We start from the raw sequence: 14,932 nt of genomic DNA, 5'->3' as shown, positions 1-14,932 counted from the left end.
TTAAACCACTACTACTGAAACTGCCATGTCCTCTCCACCTCAGGGGGATGCCATCTTACAGTGTGAACACGTATTTGAAGCGGTTACTAAACTCGCCATGCTGGTTAAGGAGGACGTTGTAAATGTTGTTCAAGGAAGGTAGGTGGCTTCATCTTTAGCTCAGGAAGGAATTCAGCGTTAAAAATGTTTATTAATGGATCAAGGAAGAGGCAGTGTTAATCATTTCACTCCTGTCTGCCTCCTCCCCCCAAAACAAGCACTGCCCACCAGCAATGGCTGGGGAAGAAGCCTCTAGTGGGGTACCCTCGCCCTCTGTGGTAAAGAACTTCCCTCCCTCCTCACCCCTATGATTCGGGGCTCTGGAGAGATGAAGACGTCAGTGATCACTTGCTGACTTAAGGGAACAGTGGTCTTACCATCCAGTTTTCAAAGGAGGTGCTTATGTGCCTGAGGGAAGCTGTCACCAAGTGAAAGGTGGCCCTCTGGGCCAGAGCAGGTGACAGCCACACCTCTGCTGTTGATGCCTGTTGTCTGGGACCGTTGGTTGAGCACAGTGGGCCTCAGCTTTGCAGGCTGCTTCCAGATCGATTAGGGAAAGTGCTAAAATTTCTTTAGGATTCAAAAGAAAACTACCAGGGACGTGGAGTGCTCTCAGTCAATTCTCTCAACAGCTCTGAAGTAGGTGCCACTCTTTCCATTTCACGGGCACAAGGTGGCTAACCAACACCCTCAAAGTCACGTAGCTGGTCAGGGATGGTGCGTGGTTCCTGAGGGCCATGCTTGAGTCTCATTTGCAGGCTGAGGCAGGCACAGCAGTGTGCTCCCAGAGCCCCTGTGAAAGCAGGATGCTCTAGGCAGTACTGTCTCGTTTCCCTCACACTTCTGCTGCTCCTAGTAGGGCTCACATCTTTATAATCTGATGAGCACAATCCTAAGTGGAATAGGGAGAGAAAGTTGGGTACAGTCATGTGCCACATAATGACATTTTGGTCAACGACGGACCACATATATGACTGTGGTCCCATAAGATTAGTACCCTATAGCCTAGGTGTGGAGTAGGCTGTACCCTCTAGGTTTCTGTAAGTATACTCTATGATGTTCACACGACGACAAAATCGCCTAACAGTGCATTTCTCAGACTGTATCCCTGTCGTTAAGTGACGCACGACTGTACTTTTGGAGGTGTTGTTTCTGTTTTGCTGTACCTCTGAGAGAATACCTAGCTTTCTATAAGAGTTTCAACATGAAGATGTATAGGTAGTTCTTCAGACATCAAATTGGCCCCTTGAACTGAACGTGTTCAATTAATATGAGAATAATTACAGAAACAGTGGTAAGTTTCCCAGGTGTGGAAATGGTTTCTTTTGATTACTCAAATATGCAATAAAACTCTGCATTAAAACAGGAATTCAATCTTGAAACTAGTAAAGCTTCATAAGTGAATTTCTTTTGCAGACGAAAGGCTGAGAGAATAAAAGAATATGTTGGTAATTCACCATTTTGTGTATTTTAAGTTTACAGTTTTATATTAGTCCTGGAAAAGAAGGCACAATAGTTTTCAACACTGGAGCAGAACAAAAAATCTATAAAGACAAAAATGGACAGCTAACAGTGGTAAGTGGCTGGGTCTGGGGAGGGAGGTAAGTTGTAGACGAGAATATAGATTAAAATTCTACCAATTTTAGTCTTTCTGTTGATTGACTGGAATCATAACCTAGTTTATTTCTCCCTCTATTCCTGATTCTACATCTAAAAAACAGGAAAGAATTGATACTAGAGGCATAGATTCAAACACTGAATGAAAAGGGGAAAAAAGCAAGTTTACCTACCATATTTCATTGTCAGTGACTGTAAATACTTCTCAGCTTTAAATGTTGAAGCCCAACTTGTTACTGGATGGCAAAGGCCTTATGCCTTACATGTCAGTGGTTCTCAAGCTCGTCTCCGCGTTGGAATCTCCAGGCGAGCTTCCAAAGTACCAGTGCTGGTGTCTCAGCCCCAGACACTGTGATGTAATTGGCGGGGGTGGGGCCTGAACTTTGGAATATAAGCCACCTCAGGTCTGAGGAGCAGAGAGGTTTGGGAACCACTGTGTCTTACGAAGAGCCTGAGCCCTCAGTGGTTTGCCCTCCCTGCTGTCCCGACAGCCCTCACTGGCAAGTAGTACACAGAGCTTACCTTCATCTAATTTTGCTGGGAAATATTAAAAGCCAAGGGCTGAATCTTTAAGATGTATTTTGTATATATACTGAGTATTCATTATTTGATAACAAACTAATTAGAAAATAGTCTACCAACATGGAATGTCTCCGACACATTTCAATTTATATGCATTTAACTATGAAATTGTTTTGTGGATATAAGTAGTACACAAATGTCTTTTATAACATAATTGCCCCTAAACACAATTACTTCCTTCACGGACAAGTTAAAATATTTAAGCATCATTTTGAATGTAAACTGTAAGGTGATTTTTCAGTTTCTATGTTGTCTGAAAACTCACACACCTAAGATTCTCTCTCTTTTGGAATTACACAGGCTCTCTCCCTGCCTGACCAGCTCAGGCTGAAGATGCTCACAGGCCTCAGTGAGCCCATTTCTAAATGTGGCTCGTCTTGTGGGAGGTGGGGCAGGAGATGGTGTGGGTGGTGGGGCTGGCTTCTCGCAGCTTGTCCACACCCTCCACGAGGCTGACAGTGGGGTGATAACTGTCCTCACGAGTGAGGCAAGGTGAGACGTGGCCTCTAACCCTAAGCGTGGCCTCTGTCCCAGGTGTCGGTCCGCAAGAAGTCCTGATAGAGGATGACGCCTGACCTCTCCCATCGCCGTTTTTTCTCCGGCTGAGCAAAGTACCCAGGAAGTGGGAATTTGATCCAGTTAGCTACACCTTCAAGGAAAGGTCACAGCGGCTCTAGAACAGGGTCACATCTGAAGAAACGGAGTGGCATCTATGCCAAAGCCCAACCCCAGCTTCTCAGGTGCCCTGTGGCACTCAATTAAAATGTCCTCTTCAGGGAGCCAACCTCAAGTCACCCAAAGGGGTGGTTTTAAACGTCCCCCAAAGGACCTACACTCCCGGGGTACTTGAACGTGTCAGCACAGGGTGGGCAACAGGGTCTCTACCCTCATCAAGCTGCCCCCGAGGCACAGTGAGGTATGGTCTTGAGAGTGAGTAAATGAAATTTCATAAAGCTGCAAAATTTGAATTGTGCGCTAAATAGAACTTAGAAATATACCCAATTCCTTGGCATTTCTGAAGGGCTCTTTAGGTCCAGATGGTGAGCTGTGTCTCCCATCGTCTCTCCCGCGTTAAACTGACGGCAACGGTAGTTCGTCCGTTCTGCTTTCTCAAAGCCCCGCAGCACTCCCACCCAAGGCTTCCTTTCAGCGCTCAAACGCAAACACTCCAGAGAAACGGCTCCTCTTTCCCAGCCCGAGCAACTTTAAGGTGACAAAGTAGAATGTAGGATCTCTGCCTTGCTCTCTTTGCTATGAACTGCACTTCAGTTCAGTGGCTTGATTGTGCTGGGCGTTTCCGAAAAGACTCAGAAAACAGACAGAAACGAAAAGGATTACATAACCTTTATTTTACATTTGTCCACAAACGCTGGTACAACAGACAGTGACTACTTCTAAAACTTGTAGCATTTTTTTCATAGCACAGAGAGACAGAAAGGTTAGGGACACAGAGCTGTGCTACGGTGACTCGGGCGAGCCCTAAAGACGGCACGCCTGCCAGAGGGAGGGCTGAGTGTTGGTCACGCTTCTGTCTGAAAGCTGCTGTCAGGTACAGGTGAACACTCCTAACCAGAGGGCGGGGGTGCCTGCACAGCGATGAACCCGCTGATCCACCGCACAAGGCGCCGGAAGAGGCTGTGCCAGGAACTGCCTCAGGCACAGGCCCCCAGGCACCAAAATCCGACGACTGATTTGAAAAAAAATGAACTCAATTCCAAGGGACCAAAAGCTGTTCCACTTTTTTAAAAATTCTAAGCTATTCTGATATAATAAACTTAACGCTTTACCAAATCTTAGGCCAGTGTTTTACTTGGATGGTTCTGAAATATAAATATTGACTTTCATTTGCCCTTAGTGCTAGCATAAGAAAAATCAGTTCTTTGTAGAATATATTGGCTAACAGAGCTTGGCCCAGCCACCACCCTGTCAGCTCATGGCTATTTGCAGTAACAGTCGTATTCACCATGGAATGTCTTATGAATCTGTTCATATCCCAGGGAAGCTAAGACTCAAAACTACAAATGCAAAGTTGGAGGAAAAGTGAAAGTAGAGAAACTGCCAGAAACATTAGGTCATAAAGTGTAGAAGCCCAAACAAATCGTTCCACAAACTTACTTTTCACGTAAACATTTAAAAAACAGTATTTATATGATGGCTTTTCCATTCCTACAGAAAACATCAGAACTGACATTCACTTTAACTTTCTAACAAAGTTCAACCCAAATGGCAGGGTTGGTGTTTACAACTTAAACAATATAAAATATTTACGAGACATTATTTTCAAGCCCCCCCTTTGCTTAGCACTTAACAAAATCCAAACGGCCTAACGTGAAAGTTTCCCACATGACAGTTTAAAAAGCAGCTACCCCATACATGATTTTTAGGTTCCGCCTTGATTGTTTTAACATTTTATTGTGGGCTTTGCTGCTGGATACAAAAGAAAGGCAGACACTGTCACAAGTAGGGCAGTACGTACAAAGTCCAAGCTGTAAAAACCATTTCAAAATATAAACTCCTTTTTTGAAATACACTGTGTCAAAGGCTGCCCACATGAATACCTTTGGTATAAAACGGTAACATTTCCCTTGAAAACAACAGACAAAACCCATCCATTACCTTCCACACATTCGCATCTCCTTGTAACTACTCTACCTAGTCTAGTCTCAACCACCATATCAGTCACAACGCACTTCTGTCCCTTCCAGGCGCAGAGGAGACTGGGAGGTAGGTAACCGAGCACATCCATCCTACACAAGCGGCGTGCAGACAGCCGCGCTCCAGTGCGGGCCACCTGTGCCCCACAAGCACACATCCCCGTCAACAGTCACACACGTCCCTTTAACAAACGAACACAGACACTAACCAGACCCAAGAGGACCTGCACATCCTCTCTCTGCTCGCTGACGGCCACTCCGTACTGTGTAAAAACCAGAGGCAAAGATGTGAAGGGCAAAGACTCCAGGTGAGGGCTGCCCTGAGACAGGCAAGCTGCCCTGGGGCTGCTGGTGTGAGGGGTGTTCCTGCCTGGATGTCAGGTTTAGGACAGAGAATCTGGGGCCACATTTAAGTTCTGAGCAAAGGGCAGGGCATCCACCTGCGGCAGCAAGCCCAGCTTAACAGGGAAGGAGGCTGAGGAGGAAGGAATGGATCCCACGGAGCAGCGGGTTGTGAGTTACGCCTCTTACCAGGCCAGATGGCCTCCCTGGAATGGAGTGGGACAGCAAGGAGGGCAGGGGAAGGGGCAGGAGTCAGGGAAGGGGCCCTGAACAGAGCTGAGAACTTGCTGCCTGGGACAGCTCCGCCCTTGGCCAGACATGTGAGGTCCCAACAGGCACCAGACCACAGGGCCGCCAAGGCCCCTTAAACAGAGCTAGGCATCCAGAGCTACGCTAGGAACAACTGAAGGCACGAAGCTCAGCAGGTCCCATCTCCACTGCTACAAGCTGCAATTATTTACCAATAAGCTATAGGTGCAAAATCCTGTTGCAGAATAGACTTCTGGCAAGCTGTGGGGACCGTGCCCCGTCTGGTGTACAGGAAGCGGGAGCCGTGTACTGGGCTGGAGGGATATGAAATAGGGAGCTCGCAGACACCTCTGGTGGCCACCAACTGCAGCATCCCTCTTGGAGCTGTCGAAATGAACCCCAAAGGGAATGCCACCCAAGAAGCTCAAATAGGTAGTCAACACCCACAAAAATAAATATTGCAAATCAAAGTTCTCACGTACACTTCATATCCATTCATACTTTTCCTCTGAGAACCAGGAAAGCCTGGCTCCAAGGATTCTCACGGAAAGTAGAGACCTTGGACATGTTCAACAATAGGGGTGCGTTCACCTGGGTCAAGACAATCAATCACCTTGTTGAGAAATATCAAAATAATAATCTGGCTTGTTACAAAAGTATCTCCAGACTCCGGGGGAAGTGGAAGGTGCCCGGAAGCCTGAACACGATCTGAGTGTACAGCAGGGAGGAGGAGGGGGAGGGTGGGCAGCTCGGGTCCGCCTGCCTGCTCACTGGTGGAGGTGGGCCCGGTCGTCTGGGCGCTTGATGTGGATCCGCCGCACGCGCTCGATCCGCTCCCGTTCCCGCTCCTCATCCTCGTCCAGGTGGTGGGAGCGCCCGGCTGCCCCACCCGTGGCCTCCAGGAGGGCATTGTCAGGTCCTCGGCCATCTTGGGCCTCATACAGCAAAATATTCAGGGTTTCCTCATAAATCCGGGCTTCAGGGAACTCCACCTACGTCCCACAAAATACAGGGCAGGTAAGTTAGCATCACACACACACTCCACCACCTCTGCCACCACCTAGTACTTCCGAGCGGGGCCATCCCGCTAAATCAGGCCCATTTAAGGCTGTCATTGTTATTTTTAAAGTAGTTGTTATTTTCAATAAGCAACGCTTACATATGGTGCTCAAGTCACAAGAGACAAAAGTGATCCAGTCAAATGGGGACGAGAACGCTTCTTGTTATCTTGCCCTCTCTGAGGGATCCCATGCATATAAATATACATATATATTCAGACACTTTAAAACACAAAAGGTGGCCCACCACACAGACTCTTCCGCACCTTCCTCTTCTCCCAACTTAACTTGAAGATCATTCCACATCAGGGAATGATAAAGAATGTGACAACGCAATTAACCAGTTCATGCTGATGGACGTCTGGGTCATTTCCAATATGCTGCTACTAACAAACAAAGCTTGCACATGAGCCATCCACACCTCAAAGCAGTCTCTAAAGCAGCCTTCTTTTGAACAGGGATCAACGGGGGGGCCCTCAGGAAATGGACATGATGGCTCCTGCTTGGTAAAGCGCAGTGTTTGCTTGCTGCTCTTCGGGGTTAAGGTGCCATGAACAAGAGGAGGGCTGCACAAGTCAGTCCCAGGCACTTGACTCCCCGCGTAGAGACTCTGCTTTCAAGGGCAGGATTCTGAGATTCTGGTTCTGGAGACACAGAGTGGGCACACCTCACCCCGTCTTCCCCACTGAGGCTACAGAACCAGGAGAGAGTGTACACAGCAGCTATTGAGGACTCTGAGATGGAAAGAGTTGCAGGCGGATTGGGAGGAAAGACTAGAATTTGCAGAAATGCCAAACCAGCAGCAAGTTTACTGTTTTTCCCCCACCAATATCCCCCAGCCTGAGCTCAACACCGCCTGCAACCCTGAAACAGGCACCAGGACAGAGAGAACTCCAGGAGAAGGTCTCTGGTGGCCAGAGGAACCACTAGAGTCTCCCAACATGCAGAAAATCGGGGAAGTTCCCTGTTTTTCTTTTCTCTATTTTCTCGCACCTCAGCCCCCGAGCAATCTTGTGGCAGCAATGGCCATGGTAGCAACCAGAGCCTGCGGGAGTGAAAACTCTGAGGGAGGGAACCCTCCTTTCCGATTAGAAGAGCTGTGGTCTCAACGGGGGCAGGCAAGGGGGAATCCCTGCTGTTGTTTTTCTCTGTCTCCATGCCGTTTGGCTCCAGATACAGGCAAAGTCACAGGAAGTGTGTGGCAGAGCAGGGTGACTGAAGTCTCAGCTTTCTGGCCAGAAGACGGGAAAGGGGCTTCTTAAGGCTGTGCATGAACTCCTGGGCTCACCCCCAGCTGCTGATCTGACCCTCAACAGCATGTGTAGACTTTAAGAACTGAGCAATAGGACAGATGGCTGCCCAGGACACAGACTGGCCCACAGCGTAGCACAGGTCTGAAGGCTTTGAAAACAACTGTCAATGGAACTACAACCCACAGAAGGCTGGTTGGAACTTGTGGCCTGAACGCAACTGGGTCAATTGCCTGTTAAAAAAAAAAATATCAATGTTCTCCTTAGGATTTAAACAAAAATGTCCAGGACACAATTAAAAATTTCTCGGCATATCAAGAACCAGGAAAATCACAACTCCTGAAGTGAAAGATAATCAACAGATACCAAAGCTAAGATGACCCAGATATTGGATATCTGACAAAGACCTGAATGCTGCTATTATAAAAATGTTCCAACAAGTAAGAGCCTACACTCTTAAAGCAAATGCAAATATAGGAAGTCTTAGCAAGGAGACAGAAGATAAAAAGGAAAAAAAGAACCAAATGAAAGTTGTAGAACTGAAAATATAATATCCAAAACAACACACACACACAAAAACCAACTCACTGGAAGGGTTCAATAACAGAATGGAGATGACAGAGGAAAGAGTCAGTGAACTTGAAGACAGATCAATAAAAGGGATTGATCTGAACAACAGAATGAAAAAAGACCAATAAAGGACAGGACTCTGTGCTTAATTATCACCTAGTCCTCAGTGAGTCAGAATGAAGAATCAAATGGACAATGTATATATTAAACATCTGCTTAAACTTTAATTTCAGCAAGTCATACCCTTTCCAACTTAACCACAAAATAATAGTTAAATGATGATGAAAAGAATTAGTATGGAGACAAACGAAAATGAAAATATGACATGCAAAAATTTATGAGATACAGCAAAAGTGGTACTAAGAGGGAAGTTTATAGCAATACAGGGCTACTTTAAGAAACAAGAAAAATCTCAAATAAAAAATCTAACAGTGCACCTAAAGGAAATAGAAAAGGAAGAACAAACAAAGTCCCAAATCAGAAGAAGGAAGGAAATAATAAAAATCAGAGCAGAAATAAATGAAATAGAGACTAAAAAAGCAATAGAAAAAAATCAACGAAACTAAGAGCTGGTTCTTCAAAAAGATAAACAAAATTGACAAATCTTTAGCTAGACTCACCAAGAAAAAAAGAAAGCAAGCTCAAATAAAATCAGAAACGAAAGAGGAGAAATTACAATGGACACCTCAGAAATACAAAAGATTATAAGAGAATACTACGAAAAGCTATATGCCAACAAATTGGATAATTTACAAGAAATGGATAAATTCTTAGAATCATATAACCTGCCAAAACTGAATCAAGAAGAAATAGAGAATTTGAATAGACCAATCACCAGTAAGGAGATCGAAACAGTAATCAAAAACCTCCCAAAAATAGAAGTCCAGGACTAGAAACCTTCCCCGGTGAATTCTACCACACATTCAGAGAAGACTTAATACCTATCCTTCTCAAACTCTTCCAAAAAATTGAAGAGGAGGGGAAACTTCCTAACTCATTCTACAAAGCCAAAATGACCCTGATACCAAAACGAGACAAGGACAACACAAAAAAAAGATAATTACAGGCCAATATCACTGATGAACATCGATGCAAAAATCCTCAACAAAATACTAGCAAACTGAATACAACAATACATTAAAAAGATCATACACTATGAAAGTACCTCAACAAACTCACAGCTAATATCATCCTCAATGGTGAAAAACTGAAAGCTATCCCTTTAAGAACAGGAACCAGACAAGGATGCCCACTCTCACCACTTATTTAACATAGTACAGGAAGTCCTAGCCAGAGCAATCAGGCAAGAAAAAGAAATAAAAGGGGTTCAAATTGGAAAGGAAGAAGTAAAACTGTCACTATTTGCAGATGACATGATTTTATATACAGAAAACCCTAAGGAATCCACCTAAAAACTTTTAGAAATAATAAATGAATACAGTAAAGTTGCAGGATACAAAATCAACATACAAACATCAGTCGCGTTTCTATACACTAACAATGAAGTAGCAGAAAGAGAAATTAAGAATACAATTCTATTTATAATCACAACAAAAAGAATAAAACACCTAGGAATAAATTTAACCAAAAAGGTAAAAGACCTGTACACTAAAAACTATAAAACATTGTTGAAAGAAATCGAAGAAGACACAAAGAAATAGATTTTCTGTGCTCCTGGATTGGAAGACTTAACATAGTTAAAATATCCACACTTTCTAAAGCAATCTACAGATTCAATGCAATCCTTATCAAAGTTCCAACAACATTTTTCACAGAAATAGAACAAAGAATCCTAAAATTTATATGGAATGACAAAAGACCCTGAAAAGCCAAAGGAGTCCTGAGAAAAAGGAACAAAGCTGGAGGTATCACACTCTCTGATTTAAAATACACTACAAAGCTCCAGTAATCAAAACAGCATGGCACTGGCACAAAAACAGACACACAGATCAGTGGAACAGAATCCAGAGCCCAGACATAAACCCACACATCTATGGACAGCTAATTTTTTTTTTTTTCGTGAGGAAGATCAGCCCTGAGCTAACATCTGTTGCCAGTCCTCCTCGTTTTGCTGAGGAAGACTGGCCCTGGGCTAACATCCGTGCCCATCTTCCTCTGCTTTATATGTGGGACGCTGCCACTGCATGGCTTGATAAGTAGCGTGTAGGTCCACGCCCAGGATCTGAACCTGTGAACCTGGGCTGCCGAAGCAGCACGCGCAAACTTTAACTACCACACCACCAGGCTGCTCCTCAAGGACACCTTATCTTTGACAAGGGAGCCAAGACCACACACGGAGAAAGGAAAGTCTCTTCAGTAAATGGTGCTGGGAAACCGGACAGCCACACGCAAAAGAATGAAAGTGGACCCTTACCTTACACCATCACAAAAATTAACTCAAATGGATTAAAGACTTGAATGTAAGACCTGAAACCATAAAACTTCTAGAAGAAAACATAGGCAGTACGCTCTCTGACATCAGTTTTAGCAGCATCTTTTCAAATACCATGTCTCACCAGGCAAAGGAAACAAAAAAAAAATAAATAGGACTACATCAGACTAAAAAGCTTCTGCACAGCAAGGGAAACCATCAACAAAAAGAAAACAACCTAACAATTGGGAAAAGATATTTGCAAACCATATATCTGATAAAGGGTTAATATCCAAAATACATAAAGAACTCATACAACTCAACAACAAAGAAACAAAAACAACCCAATTAAAAAACAGGCACAAGATAAGAACAGACATTTTTCCAAAGAAGATATACAGATGTCCAACAGGCACATGAAAAGATGTTCAACATCACTAATTATTAGAGAAATGCAAATCAAAACTACAATGAGATATCACGTCATACCCATCAGAATGGCTCTGATTAACAAGACAAGAAATAAGTGTTAGAGAGGATGTGGAGAGAAGGGAACTCTGATACACTGCTGGTGGGAGTGCAAACTGGTGCAGCCACTATGGAAAACAGTATGGAGTTCCTCAAAAAATTAAGAATAGAACTACCATATGATCCAGCTATTCCACTGCTGGGTATTTATCCAAGGAACATGAAAACACGAAAGTGTAAAGATATATGCACCCCTATGTTCACTGCAGCATTATTCACAATAGCCAAGACTTGGAAACAACCTAAGTGCCCATTAAGGGATGAATGGATAAAGAAGATGCAGTGTATATATACGCAATGGAATACTACTCAGCCATAAAAAAGGATGAAATCTTGCCATATGCACAACATGGATGGACCTTGAGGGTATTATGCTAAATGAAATAAGTCAGACAGAGAATGGCAAACACCATATGATGTCACTCATAAGTAGAAGATAAAAACAACAACAAACACAGATAGAGAAATTAGATTGGTGGTTACCAGAGGGGAAGGGAGGAGGGCAAAAGGGGTGAGAGGGCACCTGTGTGTGGTGATGGATGGTAATCAGTCTTTGGGGGGTGAACATAATGCAGTCTACACAAAACTCAAAATATAATGACGTACACCTTACTTTATATAATGTTATAAACCAATGTTACCTCAGTTAAAAAAAAAAAAAGAATTAGTAAAACACTTGGAATGTTGTGCCAAGGAAGATACCAATTATGCAAAAAACCCAAATGGAATATCTGTGCAGCTACTTGAGACAACAAAACATGGGTGTGGGCTCCGAAGCACAGCTCCAGAGGTCTGGCTTAGATGAAGGGGGAACCTGCTCTGTAGGAGCAGCCGTCCCCAATACCAACTCTCTGGAAAGCCAGTCACATGCTTCCCCTGGAGAAAGGAAGAAGGGCTTAGGGACAGGATGGCGGAACAAAGGCAGCCATGGAGAGGGGTCCTGGCCTCCCACCCTGGCTCTACACCAACCAGCTTCACAAACACAAGTGCAGGCTCGCTCTGGAACCCGGCCGCTAATCTGTAAATAAATGGTTGCGATTAGACCACTGTTAAGCTGTAAAAATGTGAAGTCAATATTTTTAAGCTTAATCAATGTGATGATTATCCTTTTAACATCCAAGGGCAGAGGTAATCCACGTATAGTGAGAAAAAAACATCTAGCCAGGACCAAGTGGGAAGTCTAGTTACAGGTGGAACTCACAGCCCTAAAAACAGTTCACAGGAGAGAGGAGGCGTGTGTCCTGCAGAGGCAGCAAGAGGAGCAAACGATTCTGGTCCCCAGTTATCTAAGAAAGAACAAAGAAGCTCCGAGGTTTTCCCCTCTTGGCTATCATGAAACAATTATGTATCCTTTAGGATATATTCTGAATAGTAATGAAAAAATATATTTAAGGAAAAAAACCCACACAACTCTGGTTTCTACTTTGTGGTCTGCTTTTCTCTCATTTGCTTTTTGCTTCTGAAGCCAGAATTGTGTGCTCCTGGAGCTGGAGCTACAATGACAGTAATGACCTGAGCAGGTGATCTACAGACTTGCACAGGGTGACCAGAGGCATGAAAATCTCCCTCGGCAGACCTACTGCATGTCCCTGGTAATCAGATTTCCCTTAGATGGCTTGAGAAGGAAATGATGGAGTGTACGGTATCATTTAAAAAAAAAAAGATGGGAAGCCCAGTCACACAGGCCAAGAAGGGTAGGCAAGCAGAGGACCTAAAGGGAGTGACGTTCAGCTGAGAGTGGACAAGATCTCCCACTGCACCTGTGGCCTGGTCTAGCCTTCCAGAACAGCACAGTGACAGAAGTCAAGGGAGAGGCCAACTCCATTGGTTTGGAGAGGATGATGTAAAAATGCATCCACAGAGTCCAGATCAGCCAGGGAGTCGTGTGCTCAGAAGAAAGCCAACAAGGTTGGGAGCTAAAGGATGCCAAGCAGGCTCGTAAGGGTGGAGGGCAGATGGCAAATAAGTAGTAGGTCGTGACCACGAGGCCAAGGCCAAGATCTTGAAGGTAGCACTGTTCCTCTGATGAGCGAGATGAGATGGGGCCATGCTGGTGGGAAACAACGTCACATGCAGCAGGGCAAGGAATGCCACAGGCAGTGTCAGATCACTGATGACAGAGGCAGCAGACGCTGGCAGCTACGTACACATGGGCATAAGGATACGTCTGAATCAACATTTGTGGCAAAGGAACTTAGGTGCAGTATGACCGTCTCTACTTGCTGAGTGTCAGAGAGGAAAAGCAATTCTGTTTTTCTAAGGCCTACATCTGGATCTTTCCAGGGCACAAAAGATAATGAATATTTTAACACTGATTATGCAACGCTGAGTCAAGGAAAGCATCTGTAAAGCCTTTCCCTCTTTAAGTTTATTTTGCTCAAGTGGAAAGGGAAGTTGTACAAGTACATATTTCAGACTAGCCACTCAGAACCGTCCACTCGAAGGCCTTACCTTGGTCTGTTTCTTCTCAGTGGCATACACGATGGAGGTACAACAGACTTCAGCAATCTTGCGGCCCTGGCCGTAAAAGGACCAGCAGCAGATTTCGTCCCCAATGACATCCTTTATGAACAGGACCCTTCCGTTAAAGCGCAGAGACAGCTTATCAAACAGTTCAATGTTTTTCAACATATTGTCGTCAGAATTGCTGCAAAAGAGCATTTGATAAGGTGACCACAGCTGGCAGTAACTGCCACCGCCTGAGGAGTGTTTCTACATGCTGGGCACGTTATCTCCACTATCCCATTTCGACCTTACAATAATCCCAAGAGAAAGGCACTACAGTCTCCATTGCTCAAAGAAGGAAAGTAAGGGTCAGAGAAATTAGGTAATTGCCCAAGGCCAAAAACAAAAGACAGCTCTCCCCGCTCAGCCTGTGCTCCTAACCAGCGTGGCTAGGGTGCCGCTCTGTGACAGCCAGAGATGGAATGCTGAAAACACAGAGCCTGCGGGCACAGGGCACCAGGTCAGGAACGTGGAGTGGAGCCCCACTGAGCTACATGAGTGGCAGAATGGAACTGCCTAAGGGGGACTTTTTATCCTCGGTCAGTTCACAGGTCTTGAGTAAGCTCATCAAATTCCCCTACATACCTCAAGTTCTTGATTTAGAGCCACATGTTCCCAAGAGCCAAAAGGCACTCTAGAAACGCGCATATACTGCTGGGGGGAATGTAAAACGGTGCAGCCACTTTGGAAAACAGTTTGGCAGTTCCTCAATGACTAAACCTAGAGTTACCGTATGACCTAGCAATTCTATTCCTAGCTATCAACCCAGGAGAAATGAAAACATATGTCCACACAAAAACATGTACATCAATGTTCACAGAAGCATTATTCATAATAGCCAAAAAGTGGAAACAACCCAAATGTCCATCAACTAATGAATGGATAAATAAAATGTAGTCTTATCCACACAATGGAATATTATTCAGCCATAAAAAAGAATGAAGTGGTGACTCATGCTACAACATGGACGAACCTTGAAAATATGATGCTAAGTGAAAGAAGCCAGCCATGAAAGGCAACATATTATAAGATTCCATTTACAGCAGTCCCCCCTTATCTACAGTTTCACCTTCTGCAGTTTCAGTAACCCATGGTCAACTGTGGTCTGAAAATATTAAATGGAAAATTCCAGAAATAAACAAGTCATAAATCTGAAATTATGTGCTG

The 14,932-nt window shown here is 44.4% G+C and overlaps 2 protein-coding genes across 5 annotated transcripts in view; one reads left to right on the top strand and one right to left on the bottom strand.

Moving 5' to 3' along the window:
* MYO1H (myosin IH) overlaps positions 1 to 2,796 on the top strand; it is a 50,499-nt gene extending 47,703 nt beyond the window's left edge. For both annotated transcript variants that reach the window (XM_058531624.1, XM_058531623.1), the window contains 3 exons: positions 44 to 138; positions 1,515 to 1,614; positions 2,773 to 2,796. In XM_058531624.1, coding sequence (XP_058387607.1) covers positions 44 to 138; positions 1,515 to 1,614; positions 2,773 to 2,796 — 219 coding nt within the window. The remainder of the gene's footprint in view (positions 1 to 43; positions 139 to 1,514; positions 1,615 to 2,772) is intronic.
* Positions 2,797 to 3,566: 770 nt separating this feature from the next.
* Positions 3,567 to 14,932, bottom strand: part of KCTD10 (potassium channel tetramerization domain containing 10) — a 30,339-nt gene continuing 18,973 nt past the window's right edge. For all 3 annotated transcript variants that reach the window (XM_058531631.1, XM_058531629.1, XM_058531630.1), the window contains exons 6-7: positions 13,712 to 13,907; positions 3,567 to 6,475 (exon numbers count right to left, since the gene is read on the bottom strand). In XM_058531631.1, the coding sequence (XP_058387614.1) occupies positions 6,251 to 6,475; positions 13,712 to 13,907 (421 nt within the window). In that variant the 3' untranslated portion in view covers positions 3,567 to 6,250. The remainder of the gene's footprint in view (positions 6,476 to 13,711; positions 13,908 to 14,932) is intronic.

This window comes from Diceros bicornis, chromosome 35, assembly GCF_020826845.1.
Source record: "Diceros bicornis minor isolate mBicDic1 chromosome 35, mDicBic1.mat.cur, whole genome shotgun sequence".
Lineage (NCBI taxonomy): Eukaryota > Metazoa > Chordata > Mammalia > Perissodactyla > Rhinocerotidae > Diceros > Diceros bicornis.
Note: the sequence above shows the minus strand (reverse complement) of the source record. Positions and strands in the feature narration are given on the sequence as shown.